This window comes from Echinops telfairi, unplaced genomic scaffold (assembly GCF_000313985.2).
Source record: "Echinops telfairi isolate 266 unplaced genomic scaffold, ASM31398v2 ScPeMD7_7457;HRSCAF=8495, whole genome shotgun sequence".
NCBI lineage: Eukaryota > Metazoa > Chordata > Mammalia > Afrosoricida > Tenrecidae > Echinops > Echinops telfairi.
Genome location: NW_022111357.1, coordinates 18,075,433 through 18,088,994, shown reverse-complemented (window position 1 = coordinate 18,088,994; position 13,562 = coordinate 18,075,433). Strand labels below are relative to the sequence as shown.

The 13,562-nt window shown below is 54.7% G+C and overlaps 1 protein-coding gene and 1 long non-coding RNA gene across 3 annotated transcripts in view; one reads left to right on the top strand and one right to left on the bottom strand.

Annotated features, from left to right (window-relative positions):
• LOC123522679 overlaps positions 1 to 1,968 on the top strand; it is a 4,239-nt gene extending 2,271 nt beyond the window's left edge. For both annotated transcript variants that reach the window (XR_006680917.1, XR_006680916.1), the window contains one exon: positions 1,259 to 1,968. This is a non-coding gene — a long non-coding RNA (uncharacterized LOC123522679). The remainder of the gene's footprint in view (positions 1 to 1,258) is intronic.
• Positions 1,969 to 6,863: 4,895 nt separating this feature from the next.
• The window catches only part of TENT5B (terminal nucleotidyltransferase 5B), a 7,714-nt gene continuing 1,015 nt past the window's right edge, over positions 6,864 to 13,562 (bottom strand). The window contains exon 2 of the mRNA XM_004705071.2: positions 6,864 to 8,752. Coding sequence (XP_004705128.1) covers positions 7,733 to 8,752 — 1,020 coding nt within the window. The 3' untranslated portion in view covers positions 6,864 to 7,732. The remainder of the gene's footprint in view (positions 8,753 to 13,562) is intronic.

Genomic DNA, 13,562 nt, shown 5'->3' with positions numbered 1-13,562 from the left:
TCTGGCTTCTGTAATAATCTGTTAACCGCTTCCTCTCTGCTGGGCTCCGTGCTCAGCACCCTACATGCGTTACCTGTTTCAATCCTGGTAACTACTCTGCAAAGCAGGGCTTATGCCCCGCATTCCCAAGGTGAGGAAATAGAGGGCCAGGGAGACTTGTCCAAGGACACAGATCCCTTCAACATTAGTCTATGTGGCTTTTCAGTCAGCAGGCTGTTTGGGGCTCTGTTTGCAGGGGAGGGCTACTGGGCTGTCCCCTTTAAGGCTGGGTATTCTGAGCCCTGGTCCTTGGTTCTGGGGAGGGTCATGAAAAGATGCTGGATGGGGCTGCAGAAGGGCCCTAATCTTGCCCTGGGCTGGGCCTTGGGTGAGCCTGGCTGAGTCCACACACTTGCCTTATGATGGTGGGCCCACGATGAGCAGGGCTAGAGGTGGGGCCTGGGCTTACCTTGTAGGGCTGCCTCTTCTCTGCAGACTCCCGCTGGAACATTTAGTGCTGAGGACAGTAAGCAGTCTGGCCCTGGCTGACACTGGATGGCAGGGTAGGAGGGTGACAGATACCACGGTGCGGCAGAAAGGGCCCAGGTTTGGAACAAGACAGATCTGGGATTCAGCCCCCGGCCTGGAACTTCTCAGCTGGTCGACTTGGGACAGCTAGCTCACTTCTCTTCCAGGTTCTCCTGCCTCCTCCTCTTGTTTTCTTGGGGGTGCAGGAGTTGAACAGCTACCTAGGGAGGAGATTGCTTCAGAATACTATGTGAGAAGTCACAGTACGTGTGCCTCGCACATAGGAGTCGGGAAGTGTCGAAAGGAACAGTGTTGCCTAGTTCAGAGAGGTGGCCAGGGCAGTGCCCCCGAGCCTGGAAGGCCTTGCTACTCCGGAGTATCACCATATCAGGAATCCCTGAGCTGCTCTTCCAGCTCCGCCTCCGCCCCCCCACCCGCCCTGCCCCCGCCTGCCTGGGGAGCTCCCTAAGGGGAGAGGTGGGGGAGGGGCAGGCCTTCCACCCCAGGAACATTCCATTCCAGCTGCTCAGACCACTGGGGATGCCAGCCAAGGACAAAGGCTTGAGGGAAGCTCTCCTCCCCCCCTCCCACCCCCGTCCCCCCACCCCCACCCCTTCCAGGGTTGCACACTGGCCCCTGCCCCTTCTCTCCACAAAGGCCCGGCTTATGGAGGGGCTGGGGCAGGCCTTGGGAGGAGGGCTGGTGGCTATGGGAAAGCGGTCATTAAAGCTCTTGAAATTATTCTTCCCAGCTCCTCTGAGCCTCTCTGCAATGGACCTGGACGCCTGGATTCTGCTCGGTCCCGGGACACCTCCTTCAGGAAGATGCTAGGATTGGCCCTCCACCTCCTCAGCACCCTACCCACTTCCCTGGAGCCCACCCCCCACCCCCCTTTGCAGAGGCTAGGGGCTGGGGCTGGGGACTTTGTGGTAGGCATCTCCTCATGGGCCCCGTCCGAGTTTGGTGCACACTGTCCATTTGGAGATGTCACAGCACATCCCTGAAACGTGCTCAGATTAAGAGGGCAGGTGAGGAGGAACAATGTTTCTTTGGAAAACGTCATCGCCCTTAGACGAGGCTCAGTGCTGCTGGGGGTCCACACCAGTAGACATCAGTGCCTCTCGGTCTAACCGCTCTGGGGCCTGTTTGAAGGAATCGTGCTGTGAGAACTCCTTCAGCGTCCCTTGCACGTGCATGTGACTCCTGAAAGACCACAGGCTGCTGGCTCGTAGAGAGGGCACACCTCGTGCTTAGGAAGAGGTGACGGCAACCTAAACATCCCAAACAAAAGTTTTAAATGTAAAAACATATCAAATATCCTAATCATGGGGAGGAGGTAGGGGCACATTTACTCTCACTCAACCCAGAACTTGTAGCAGTCTACAAAGTGAATGTATGTGGAAGCAGCCTCTGATTTACGTGTACATACAGGAAGAATAAATTGCAATCACACGAGGCGAATGGGCGTGGCTTGGAGGTTCTCTTTGCAGAGTTCCTGTGTGTGTGTGTGTGTGTGTGTGTGTGTGTGTGTGTGTTTCTCTCGAAGGTCTTCAAGGTGGCAGCTCCTTGATCAGCTTCTCTCTTGTTCGGTGGTCTGGGCACCAGCACTGATTTGCAGACTGATTTCTAAATGGCCCTGGCTCTGACCTAACACCCTCCAGGAGGTTTTCCCTGATCAAGGGGACAATGAGGAAGACGGGTTGAGAATGTGCGGTGTGAGGCAGGGTGACACTTGCACGTGTGTGGCGCCATGATGCCCCACGTGGGATCAGATGTGACAGTGTTGGCGACTGAAGAATCTGTCATCAGCTGGGGCTCAATAGGAGACCGCACGCACAAACTGGAAATTGTCTTTAGAAGGGACTGTTTCCAAAGGGGGGGATTCCTGGTGCCGCAAACAGTTAAGCACACAGCTTCTCACCCAAAGGGTGCCAGTTCAAACATACCTTGGAGCTCCAGGGATGAGAGACCTGGCCCCTGGCTTCACAGAGAATCCAGCTTGTCATATGGGGTTGCTACCAGTCCCAAACCACTCGCTTATACCCAGAGGTGTGGGCTGCTTAGGAAACCGACAAAAACTGGCCCAGTCCCCTGGAGTTAGCAACCTTGGGAGCCTTTACAAAGTCCTAGACCATAGGCACCAGGGGGGAAAGTTTCACAGGAAACAGCGTGCAGCTGTGTAGAGAGGGCCCCAGCTAGCAACAGTGGCCTCTGGGTGAAGGATGCAGGCACCCGGGTGGGAGAAGCAGGAAGAAGAAACACCTCCTACTCCGGCGCTCAGTCTCCTCTTGGGGGTTTCTTTGGGGTCAAGCCAACAAAAGGCCAGAGAACATAGGGGTTATTGATGTGACAGAGCATAGACAGGGGTGAGCACATCACTAATTGCTTGGGGTGGGGCCGGGGATCTGCTGCCCCCTGAAGTTCTTCCTCCTCTGGGACTCCTTTTTCTTGTGGGTCCAAAGAGCTGGGTGCATTGCTGCTTGGAGAGTGCTGTGGGATTTGTGTGTGTGTGTGGGGGAGGTTAGGGGGTAAAGACTCAGCCCTCCCCTCACTGGCTCCCAGTGCCTGCTTGTCCTGGCATCTTCAGTGGTTGCAGAGATTGTCCATGAGAGAATCAGTGGTAGCCACGCAGGCAGTGTCCGCCCTCACGCTCAGAAGCACTGGATCGCACCAAACACCTCAGATCCGCTGGACATGACCACCACAGCCACGACTAGGGTCACTTATCCATCAGGGAAATAAGGGCGTGGCACACTACTGCATTCTACCTGCCCCCTCTGGTGCGCCCCCCCCTCCCCAAAACAAAACGATTATTATCAAATTAGTTCTGACTCATAGCAACCCTATGTAGGGTTAACTCTTTACCATAGCAGTGAGCCTCATCTTCTGAGGATCAGCTGGTGGGTTTGAACCACTGATCTTGGAATGAGTGGTCTGATGCTTACGCAACTGCGTCACCAGTCCTTACACTATCATCACTCTGACTCAGCGACCCTATATGGCAGGGTAGAACTGACCCTTAGGTGTTTCCGAGACTATAATTCTTTTTTTGAGACTATAATTCTTTATGGTAGTAGAAAGCCTCATCTTTATCCTGTGAGCAGCTGGTGGTTTCAAACCGCTGACCTCGTCGTTAGCAGCCCAATGTGTAACCCACTATGCCACCAGGGCTCTGATACTGCCACAGTCATCCATAAAGTGGCATGAGGAACAGTCATACAAACACGTTCCCTGTGACACGTCTGTGCTGCCGTACACGAGACACGCTCTGCACAGCCATCCGTGCGGAGTCTGGACACGCGGGTGGGGAAGAGAGCCACAGCCACAGCCCTGGGGTCGGACACGCCTGCTTGACTTCTCTGGCCTTGGTTTCTCGGTCTGGCCAAGGGGGATGATGGTGCTTGCTCTTCCTCACGGAGTCTCTGGGGTGACATGAGATCATGAGTGAGAAGTCCTTGAAGAGAGGAAGCACCGTCACTGAATTGTACACACAGACGGGACTGAATTGGTCTATGTTGTGCGATGTGTATTCTCAACAACGAAAACAACCTCAAACCACTTGACGTGGAGCAACGATGGCTGTGACGGTGAATTCTTGTCTCATGTTCTCCAACACACACACACACACACACACACACACACACACACGCCGGCCAGGCACCCTGGCCGCACATGCCCATCCTGGCAGCACACGTGCCCTCCCTAGACACGCCTGCCAGGAGCCTGTAGACACAGACAAGTTCCTCCTGCCGGGAGTGTTCTTTCTCCAGACATCCGGGTGGCTCGCTTCCCATTACCTTTGTGAATCTTTGCTTAATCAAATGACACCTCAGCGAGGCCCAGCCTGGCTTGGCACAATTGCAAACCCCAGCACCTTTTATCCCTGCCCCTGTGACATACAAGGGTGTGTTAAAAAATTATCGCTACTGAAGAATTGCCACCTTGATTAAACTATCATCATGAAACGATTGTTTCTTGACACATCTTCCATCTAAGTCTACATGCTTCTGAAGGTGGTGTTTCTGTTATGCTGACAACTGCGGTCTGCCTGACCCAAGGGGTGGCATTTGCATCCACTTCATATGCATGAGAAAGCTGGACAATGAGTAAGGAAGGCCAAGGAAGAGCTGATGCACTCGACTTATGGCGCTGGTGAAGAATCTTGACAGCACCCTGGATTACCAGAACAAACAGATCTGGTTTGCAAGGTGTGCAGCCCAACTGTTCCTTAGAAGTGAGAATGGTGTGACTTCATTTCGTGTACTGTGGAGAGGCCAGTCCCTGGACAAAGGCACCCTGCTTGGAGGGGCAGTGAACAGGAGGAAGACTGGCAAGGAAAGGATGACGCAGTGGCTGCAGCCAGGGGCTCCGTCAAACATAACCACTGAGGAGGATGCAGGGCTGGGTGGGGCTTCATTCTGCGGTGCAAAGGGTGGCCCTGAGTCAGAGCTGGGTCACCAGCACCTAATAAGAGCTCTTCCCCAAATAGTTCCCTGCTCTTTGATGTCTGCCATGTCAAAACAGCAGTTCTGGCATCTTTGAAAGACTCAACTCCTGTTCCTTTAGATGGTCTTTGAGTTTCAGAAACTCAAAGAAATTGGAAGGAGTTTCAGAACCAGAGCTGTAGGGAGACAGGGCTAAGGTTTCCCAATGAAATTCCCATAAGACAGCCCTGGCTACTCTGGAAGAATGAGCAGTTATTGTGATGGAAAAAGAAAATTCCTCAGGCCATTCTCCTGGCCTTTTCCTCATTAAGGCAGCTTTTAATCATCTTAAAATGTCTAACGAGCCCTGTGATTGTCCTGTGTCCTTTGAGTGAAGCTACCAAGATTACCTCTCTGGAAGGCCAAAAACCAGTTGCCATCACCTTCTGAGCCCTGAATTGCGCTGGCTCATGGCCTTGGAAGGCACTGATGTGATTGGCCCTCCTGTGGAAGATTCCCAGCAGAGCCTAAGACAAGCGCGCTCCGGAGAGAACGTGTCTGTCGTCATCCACTTGGCGGAGAGACTTGTTGAACATGGTTCCTTTGGCACAAACCGGTGCAAGTACGAACTGGAAACCTTAACCAAAAAGGCAGACTTTTTGATTTACCGTCATCTATAGAGCAGGGGCCCTGGTGGTGGAGTGGTTATGCATTGGAGTGCGATATGCATGGTCAGTGGTTTGAAAACACCAGGGGAAAAGCCTGGGCTTTCTACTCCCGTAAACAGTGATAGTCTTGGAAACCCACAGGGGAGTCACTATGCGTCAACACGGACTCCATGGCAGCGAATTTGTTTGTTTCCTCAATAAAGCACTGCTGACCTCCTGAGACTGGGCAGTTTGTTTATCCTTGGTCTGCCCCAGAGTGCAATCGCTACCAGGAGAGGGATTCTGTCTAGTTTTAGCACTGATGCATGCCCGAGGCCGAGAGAGTGTATGTCCCGCTGGCCACGGTGGGCCGAATGCCAGGTGGCTTCCTAAGCCAGCACAGGCAGGTGAATGTACTGCTCACCTGATGTGCTTACGGGGAGCAGCCCCCAACTCCCAGGCTCAAATGGCCAAGTCAGATGGGACCAACTTAGTTCCACCTAGGATCCTAGTTGGCTGGGCGTGGCTAGGCCTGGGTTTGGGGAACTCTTTTCAGCCACCAATACAATGTTAGTCCTTCTTCCTACTCTTCCAGAAGCGGGAGGGGCTGGGGGCACCCACAGGGATGCACTGGGCAGGTGAGGCAGCTGGCTCACCCTGGTGACTTCTCTGCAGACTTGTTTTTACCACCTTGTCTGGAACCATCAAAGTCACCACTTCAGAGGGCCCTAATGAGGCTGATCTGTTAAGGGCTTGGCAATTCCTGGATCAAAGAGGCTGGGTAAACAGTGGGCAGCGTCCAGGCTGGTGTCTGGCGGATGCCCTCAGGGAACAACTTCCAGGCAGCCTCCAGTGGCCTCTCTGGATTTGGGAAAGAGACATCTATCCTTCTAGACCTTCTTAGAGAGTCAGAGCATGCCTGGGAAGCACTTCAGTTTACCCATCAGCACTTGGGCTGAGCCCCTCCCAGGTAGAGACGCCTGATCTGGGCTCCAGCTCTGGGGGGCTCTGGAAGCCCTCCAGCTCACATCCATCCAGCTCATTCTCCTGGACAGAGCTGGGATCAAGCAGCTGGACCAGGAGCAAGGCCAGGGCCGGGCCAATACACTGAAGTACTTGCTCTTTCACCGGGGAGTCCTTGGCACTCAGTTGTCAGTAGGCTCAGAGAACCCAACACGCCCATTCAGCCCCACGCAGTGTCAAGCCGACTCGGGCTGGCGGAGGCTATAGGGGCCCCACAGCGATGGAAGGTCCTTCTTCTCCAAGGGAAAGCATGAAGCTATGCTCAGTGTAGATGAACTTTATTGGCAAGTGCTAAAAGAATGCAAAATAGTAACAAATCCAGAGGGATGGAAAAGGAGGTTGGGCATGGCTCCCAGCCCCCAAATGAGGGCCCTGTGACCTGGCCAATGTAGGGGGTGCACTCAACGGTGGCCACATTGGACCCAACACTCTGCAGGGAACAAGCTGCCTGGCAGGAGGACTCCACACAACATGGGGACAGGGAACAGCCTCCAGAAAGAGGCATGGGCGGGTCCTACCCCAGACCTAGACCTCTCAAGAGGAAGGGGCTGCAGTTCGGGATGGGGAGGGAGGGACGGGTGTGTGTGAGAGAGCACTGGACTATACCCCTCTCTCCCCAAATTCAGCTATCTGCCTGTTCCCCTCCTCCCCGTGATTGGACAGGCCCTGGGAGTGGCCCAGCTTGACCCAAAGCAAGCAGTCCCCCATACCATACCGGAATATTTTAGCTTTGTGTAGGGGCGGCAGGCCCTGGAGGAGGCTGCTGGGAGCACTGTGGGCTGGCCCTTGCCCAAACGGACCCTTTCTGTGCCATGGAAAACAACCCAAGACGCTGTGGCAGCTGCCGTTCCAAACTTAGTGTGTCTCCCCTAAGGCCAGTAGCCCAGCGTCTGTAATCATACAGTCCTTGAGTGTGGAGTGTGGTGCAATAACCGAAGGGCCCCCCGCCCCCAGGACTGTGAACCCATAGGGGCCTCCCTCCAGAAGTCTGTTCCTTCAATTGGAGACCCTACCCCGCAGCAGTGCAGGGCTGCCTGCCATTGGCTGTCTGTCTCTGGTCATGTCCTCCACACCCTCCTGGAGACCCCACCCAAGCCGGTGAGGCCCCATTCTTTCTGGCCAGAGTCTGAGTCAGTTACAAGGGAGCCACGTCGGGTAGGAGTGGGCCCGGGCCAGCAGCGGCTGCACGGGGGTCACATAGTAATTGACAGTGGCAGGCACCAGCCCGTCGGGGCCAGGCGGATGCCAGGCGAGGGCGGCGGTGGCAGCCGGGCCCTGCTTGGCCAAGGCCTGGAGCGCCAGCGTGGCGATGAGGTCGAGTGTCTGGCGGCGCTCGTGGTTCATGAGGCACACGGTGCTCTCGTTGACCACGCGGTGCAGCATCACCAGGCAGGCATAGCGGCGGGCGGCGTCGTCCCCTCCGAAGTGCGCCTCCAGGTAGCGCTCTAGCGTGCGCTGCTGCTCCGCCAGGTCCGGGAAGTCGATGAAGAAGCGCGAGCACATGTAGCGTTGCAGGGCTCGGACGTCGGTGTGGGGCTGCGGCCGGAAGCCCCGCACGAGGAGGTGGCAGTACTTGAGGAGGCCACCCCCGCGGATCTCCTCGGGGCTGCGGGTGGCGATGACCCGGTGCCGCAGGTGCTCCAGGGCCTCCGCAAAGTCCCCGTACAGGCTCTCGCCGATCACGGTCGGGTGGAAGGCCTCGGACATGGGCGCCGAGGAGCACTGGCTGAAGAGCAGCAGGGAGTCCAGCAGGATCTGGAAGGAGTCCACGCTGAACTCGAACTGGCGCCTGACCGAGTCCACGAACTTGAGCTCCACGTTCTTGCCGCTCTTGTTGGACAGGGAGATGAGGCTCCAGCTGTCCGTGTCGGTGCACACCTTCACCAGCTTCTGCACGTAGGCCTCCTTGAGCGTCAGCGGGGTGATCTTGGCCCGCCTCACGCCGGCCGGCAGGAAGTCCAGCAGGCAGGCCAGCACCACCTCCTTGATCAGCTGGAAGGACTCCTCGCTGCGCAGGTCTACACGGAACACCAGGTCCAGGTCCTTGTAGCCCAGGCCGTTCTCGGGGTGCAACACGTGGCTGGCGGCCGAGCCGTGCAGTCGCACGCTGTGCACGCACAGGCCCTGCTGTTCCAGACTGCTGCGGACGACCTGGGGTCCGGGTGGGAACAAAAGGAGGAGCAGTCAGGGGCCTGGGACGCAGGGTCTGCACAAGTCCTGTCACTCTCCAGGCCTGCATGACCTCCTTTGGAGACGGGCCCATTGGGAGGCGGGATTCAGAAAGAACAGCGCTACTAAATAGCAACTACAATGTAATATTCACAAAGCCCAAAGACAGAAACTCATGAAATACTACGAGCTCCTATGGCTCCCACTCTGCAGACAGGGACATGGAAGCACAGAGAGAGAGGCCAAGGAGCCCGCCCAAGGTCACACAGCTGGTAGATGCAGAGCTCAAAATGCAGCTCAGTGGGGTGTATGTTCTAATCCCGCTGCTAAAACTCACTGCCTCAGAGTGGATTCTGACCCTACAGAGTAGAATTGCCCCATAGGGTTTCTATGGCAGTAAATCTTTGGGGGAGGGGGGGAGATGGCTACATCCTTCTGCCACCATGTGGCTGGTGGCTTCTAATCTCCAACCCTCCAGTTAGCGGCTGAGTGCTTAACCACGGTGCCACCAGGCCTCCTTCAATCACCCTGTGAGTCCATCGACAGGTGTTGGGTCACATGCATGACCACACTGCCCCTTCCACCGCTCCGGTGTTTGATGAGCAGTGTTTCCGTTTACTTAGGGAATAGGGTTTCCATGCCTTATTAGGGGAAGACAAGGCACAGAGAAAGTAAGGAATATGCACTGGTCATAGAGCAGCCAGATTGAGACTAGAACCCAGGTCTGTTGGATTCTAAATCCAGGCCTGTTTTTTCTCTTTTTGAGCATTTAACATGTGCCCATTAAAAAATTAAAAATGAACCTTTATTTATTTTTGCTTCCCCCTCTCTTCCCTTCTCTCCTTCTCCAATCCCCTTCCCTATAACCATCCAAGTCTATCTCTTGGTAAGAAAACCTTTTTTTAAATCAACCTTGTTCTTTTTTATAACTGTGCTCTCACACCGTATTTGGCTTTCTGTGATTGACTGACTTCTCTCCGCATAACATCCTCCAAATCCATTGCGCCATGGGGAGGGGGTTCACAGTTCCTGCATCTTCTTTAGTGGTGCATAGTATTCCATGGTGTTATACCCAAGAGTATTTGTCCTTTCCTCTTTCTGCTGTTTCCGTCTTCCTGCTATTGTGAATAGTGCTGCAGTCAACATGGGTGTGTGTCTGTGTCTGTGTGTCCCTCCTTGTTTCTTTAGGGGCTATGCAGAGGAGAGAGACTCTGGGGCATACGGGAATCTGTGCTCATTTGTTTGAGGAAGCACTACACTACTTTCCACGGTGGTTGTGCAGTTTCACGGTCCCACCAGCAGCAAATGCAGGTTTCCATTTTTCCATATCCACTGCAGCATTTATTATTTTCTAGGTTGTTGCTCTTTCTTTGAACTTTGCTATTAGTGCCAGTATGAGGTAGTATCCCGTCCTTAGATCAATTGGCCTCTCTCCAGCCACACCTGCCCTTTTGAGTGTGACACACTGACCCTTAGAAAGATCCACACAATACACCATTGTACTCATCTTACAAATAAAAAATTGAGGCTTCTGGTAGTGAAAAACCCAAGGTTTATAGTGAAAACTGCTCAGAAAGAGCAGGACTGAAAGTTAAAAACAGTTTCTGCCCATTCTTGGGACAGAGGATGGGTCAAGTCCTTGGGCTGTCGCCGTCGGAGCCAGGACTGACTTTGTCTCTGTCCTCAAACATCCCCCAGACCTGAGAACACAGGAACAGGACAGGCACACTACCACCACGTAACCTTGAACCTGTTCCTTTTAGCCAGAGACACCAAGTGGGGAAAAGAGTGAATGCAACTGAGGCTGGCTATTCCGTTTTCTAGGTAACCCAAAATCCTTCACACTCCGCTCTGCTCTGTGCTGAAAGTGACCAGGCAGCATTCCGACCCCAGCAGCAATGCTACCCCGCCTTGCTGCCAGCTCAGTGCCAGGCCAAGCTGTCCTCCTCGCCTGGCAGGGAATTACTGCAAAGAATGCACTAAAGTGCTGAGGAGGCAAGCCGAGAGTGGGGCAATCTGAGGCGGGCGGTGCCCTCTAGGAAGGCTTCCGGGAAGTGAGGGGAGGACCCTGTCCAGGGGAAGGTATCCGCAGGACTACAGGGGAAACAATTGACCATCAGAGACTTGGACAGGGGGTGGGGGGCAGGTAGGGCGTTAATAGTTGCTGGGTACCCACTAGTTGCTGGCACTGGACCGTCCGAGCTCAGCACAGGGGGCTTCAAGCTCAGGCACTTTCTTGTACCGCACAGGGCCAGGGTTCAGAAGCGGCAGGGACAGGAAATTACGGGTCTAATCCTCTCTTCCTTTCAAAACTTCAAAGTGAAAGCAACTTTTAAGTCTCAGACACCCGAAACTAGAGCAGTCGGGGAGCGGGGAGATCGGAGTTGAGGGTGTCTTGGTCAGACATCCAGAGGAGGTGGCGATAAAGGGTTAATTATGGTCTGACTCATGCCATGCAGGCTAGAGAGAGAAGTGGCCCAAAGATCTTGGCCCAAGGACTCTGCTAGGCCTGCAGAACAGAGCATCCCCCTCCCTAAGTGCCCACAGAGCTGAGTCAGACTCCGTGCCAAGCCTGCTCCCAACTGATGCCCACCTGAGGGCATGGCATCTGGTCTGGTGACTAGGTAGCAGTACACTTGTTAAATCCCCTGCGTCAGGGCCATGGGACTGGCTGTGTCAGCCAGCCAGCGGCTGTTGTCTATTTCTCAGGGGTGACTCCAGCCAGCTTGGCAGGCAGTTCCCAGATACCACCACACCCAGGAGCTGCAGGGCAGCTTGAAACCTCCTGAATCACTTGCCAGCCAGGTAGGGGGCAGTGCCCTGTGCCCTCCCTTCTCCTGTACCAAGGCCCTTCCCAGAGCCACTCTTCCCAGGCCAGCTGCTCAGACCTGCAGGGGGATTATAGGCGTTGTCAGCCAGCAGGCTTGCAAAAATCACATCTAGAGTTGCCTAATGCAGACCTCGGGCTGCAATTGGAGAGGTCTGGAATCTCTGGATTCAGTCACCTGGACCTAGCGAGGGCAAGGGACTTGTCCAAGGTCACACTGACAATCGGCATCAGAACGAAACCAGGCCTTTCTGGGCCCCAGGCTGGGTGGGGGTGGGGGTGGGCGAGGGAGGGGGAGTACTCCTTATAGCAGGCGAGCCCCTTCAGCCTGGCTACAAGTGAAAGAACAGCAGCTCTAGAGGCGCATGCTGCTGGAGTAGAAATCTGTGGGCACAGAGGGCACGGAGACAGTTCTAATTCTTGAGCAGGGAGCCAACTCAGGCTGACGAGAAGCCCAAAGGCAACCACCAGGGCATCTCCAACTCCAGCTTGCTGCCCGAAATTGTTTGTACCCTCCTCTGCCCCGTCCTCCCCATGTCTGGAGGCAGCTTTGCAAGGCAGGCCTGCTGCTTTTGGATTCTGGAACTAGACAGGACACTGGAGAGCAGTCTAACCTATCTCCTCATTGAAATAATGGCCACCCTGGGCCCGGACAATGGAAACGACCTCAGGCCAGTCCCTGACCCTCCTAGTCTAGCTCAGAAGGTTGCCACCCTCCCTTCACTGCCAACAGCTCCTTGCCCTGTGATACCTCTGGCCCTGGGACACAGTACTGCAATCGAATGCCAAGTCGGCTCTTATTGGTCTGAAGACTCTCCCACCAGGCAGTGTCTAGAGGGCAGGGAGGTCTGATGTCGCAGTGGTTAAGCACTTCACTGCTAACCATAAAGTCAGTGGGCTGAACGCACGAGTCGCTCCAAAGGAGAAAGATGAGGCAGTCTGCATCCATAAAAGCTTACAGCCTTGGGAACCCAATGGGGGAATTTCTAGGCTGTCCTATAGGAATGGTATATGAGTCAGAATTGACTGAAAGGCGGTTGGGTTAGTACCTTGAACAGGACCTGGCACAGAGCAGGGCCTATCTGTTATAAAAGCAGTGTGGACCAAACTCCCAGGGGCAGGAATGTCCCCTCCTGTGTGCTCCTTATCCCTGCATATTGGGCCCCACCACCCCACCTCCTATGTTTGGGTGCCACATTCCTGGGCCCTGAAGTTCTATGACTGTATGACAGTCCTCAGAAGAAAAGCCTGAACTAGTTTCCTGGTCAGCCAGATCACAGCGGGCAGCTCAGGAATGCCTCATTAAGCACCACTGGGGCTTCTGGTGAGTCAGCCCTGGAGAATCTGCCCCCACCCCCTCCCATTCCTGGGGGGGAGGGTGAGGTAATCCCCTAGCAAGCACCCTGCTTGCCCCCTCTGTCAGAAGCTAGAGCAGGAGGAGGCACGAGGGTAACAGGCTTCACCTAGCTGGCGCAGGTGCCTTCCGGAAAGAAAGCAGGAATTATGGCTGGATTTTCTGGTTCCTTCCATCTGGGGGCTCCCCCAAAGTTGAAAAGTCTGACATTGAGCCTTGGGAGCTGGGGAAAGGGCACAAACACCTGGAACCCACAGTAGCCTGCTCCTAGAATGACCCACGATTTCCTGGGTTTAATGTTCAATTCATTGGGTCCTATTAGGTAGCCCCTCAGTTTCTCCAGCTATAAAATGGGTACAGTAATTCCCCCACCGTGGCATTTTAGGACATGAGCTTGCCAAAAAGAGATGGAAAAACACATTTTGGAGAGTGGAGGGCCAGGTAAAAGAAAGAGTTGAATGAGGAAGGGCAGAGGGGCTGCCAGAATTCTCTGTCTCCGGCTTGGGGCCCCAAGAGGTTGGCAGCCCCTCTCTCTTCCAATTCTGGGGAAGAGGGAGGGGACACAGCAAAGGAACACCTCAAGTTGCCCTGGGGGCTGGAGACCAAAGGTC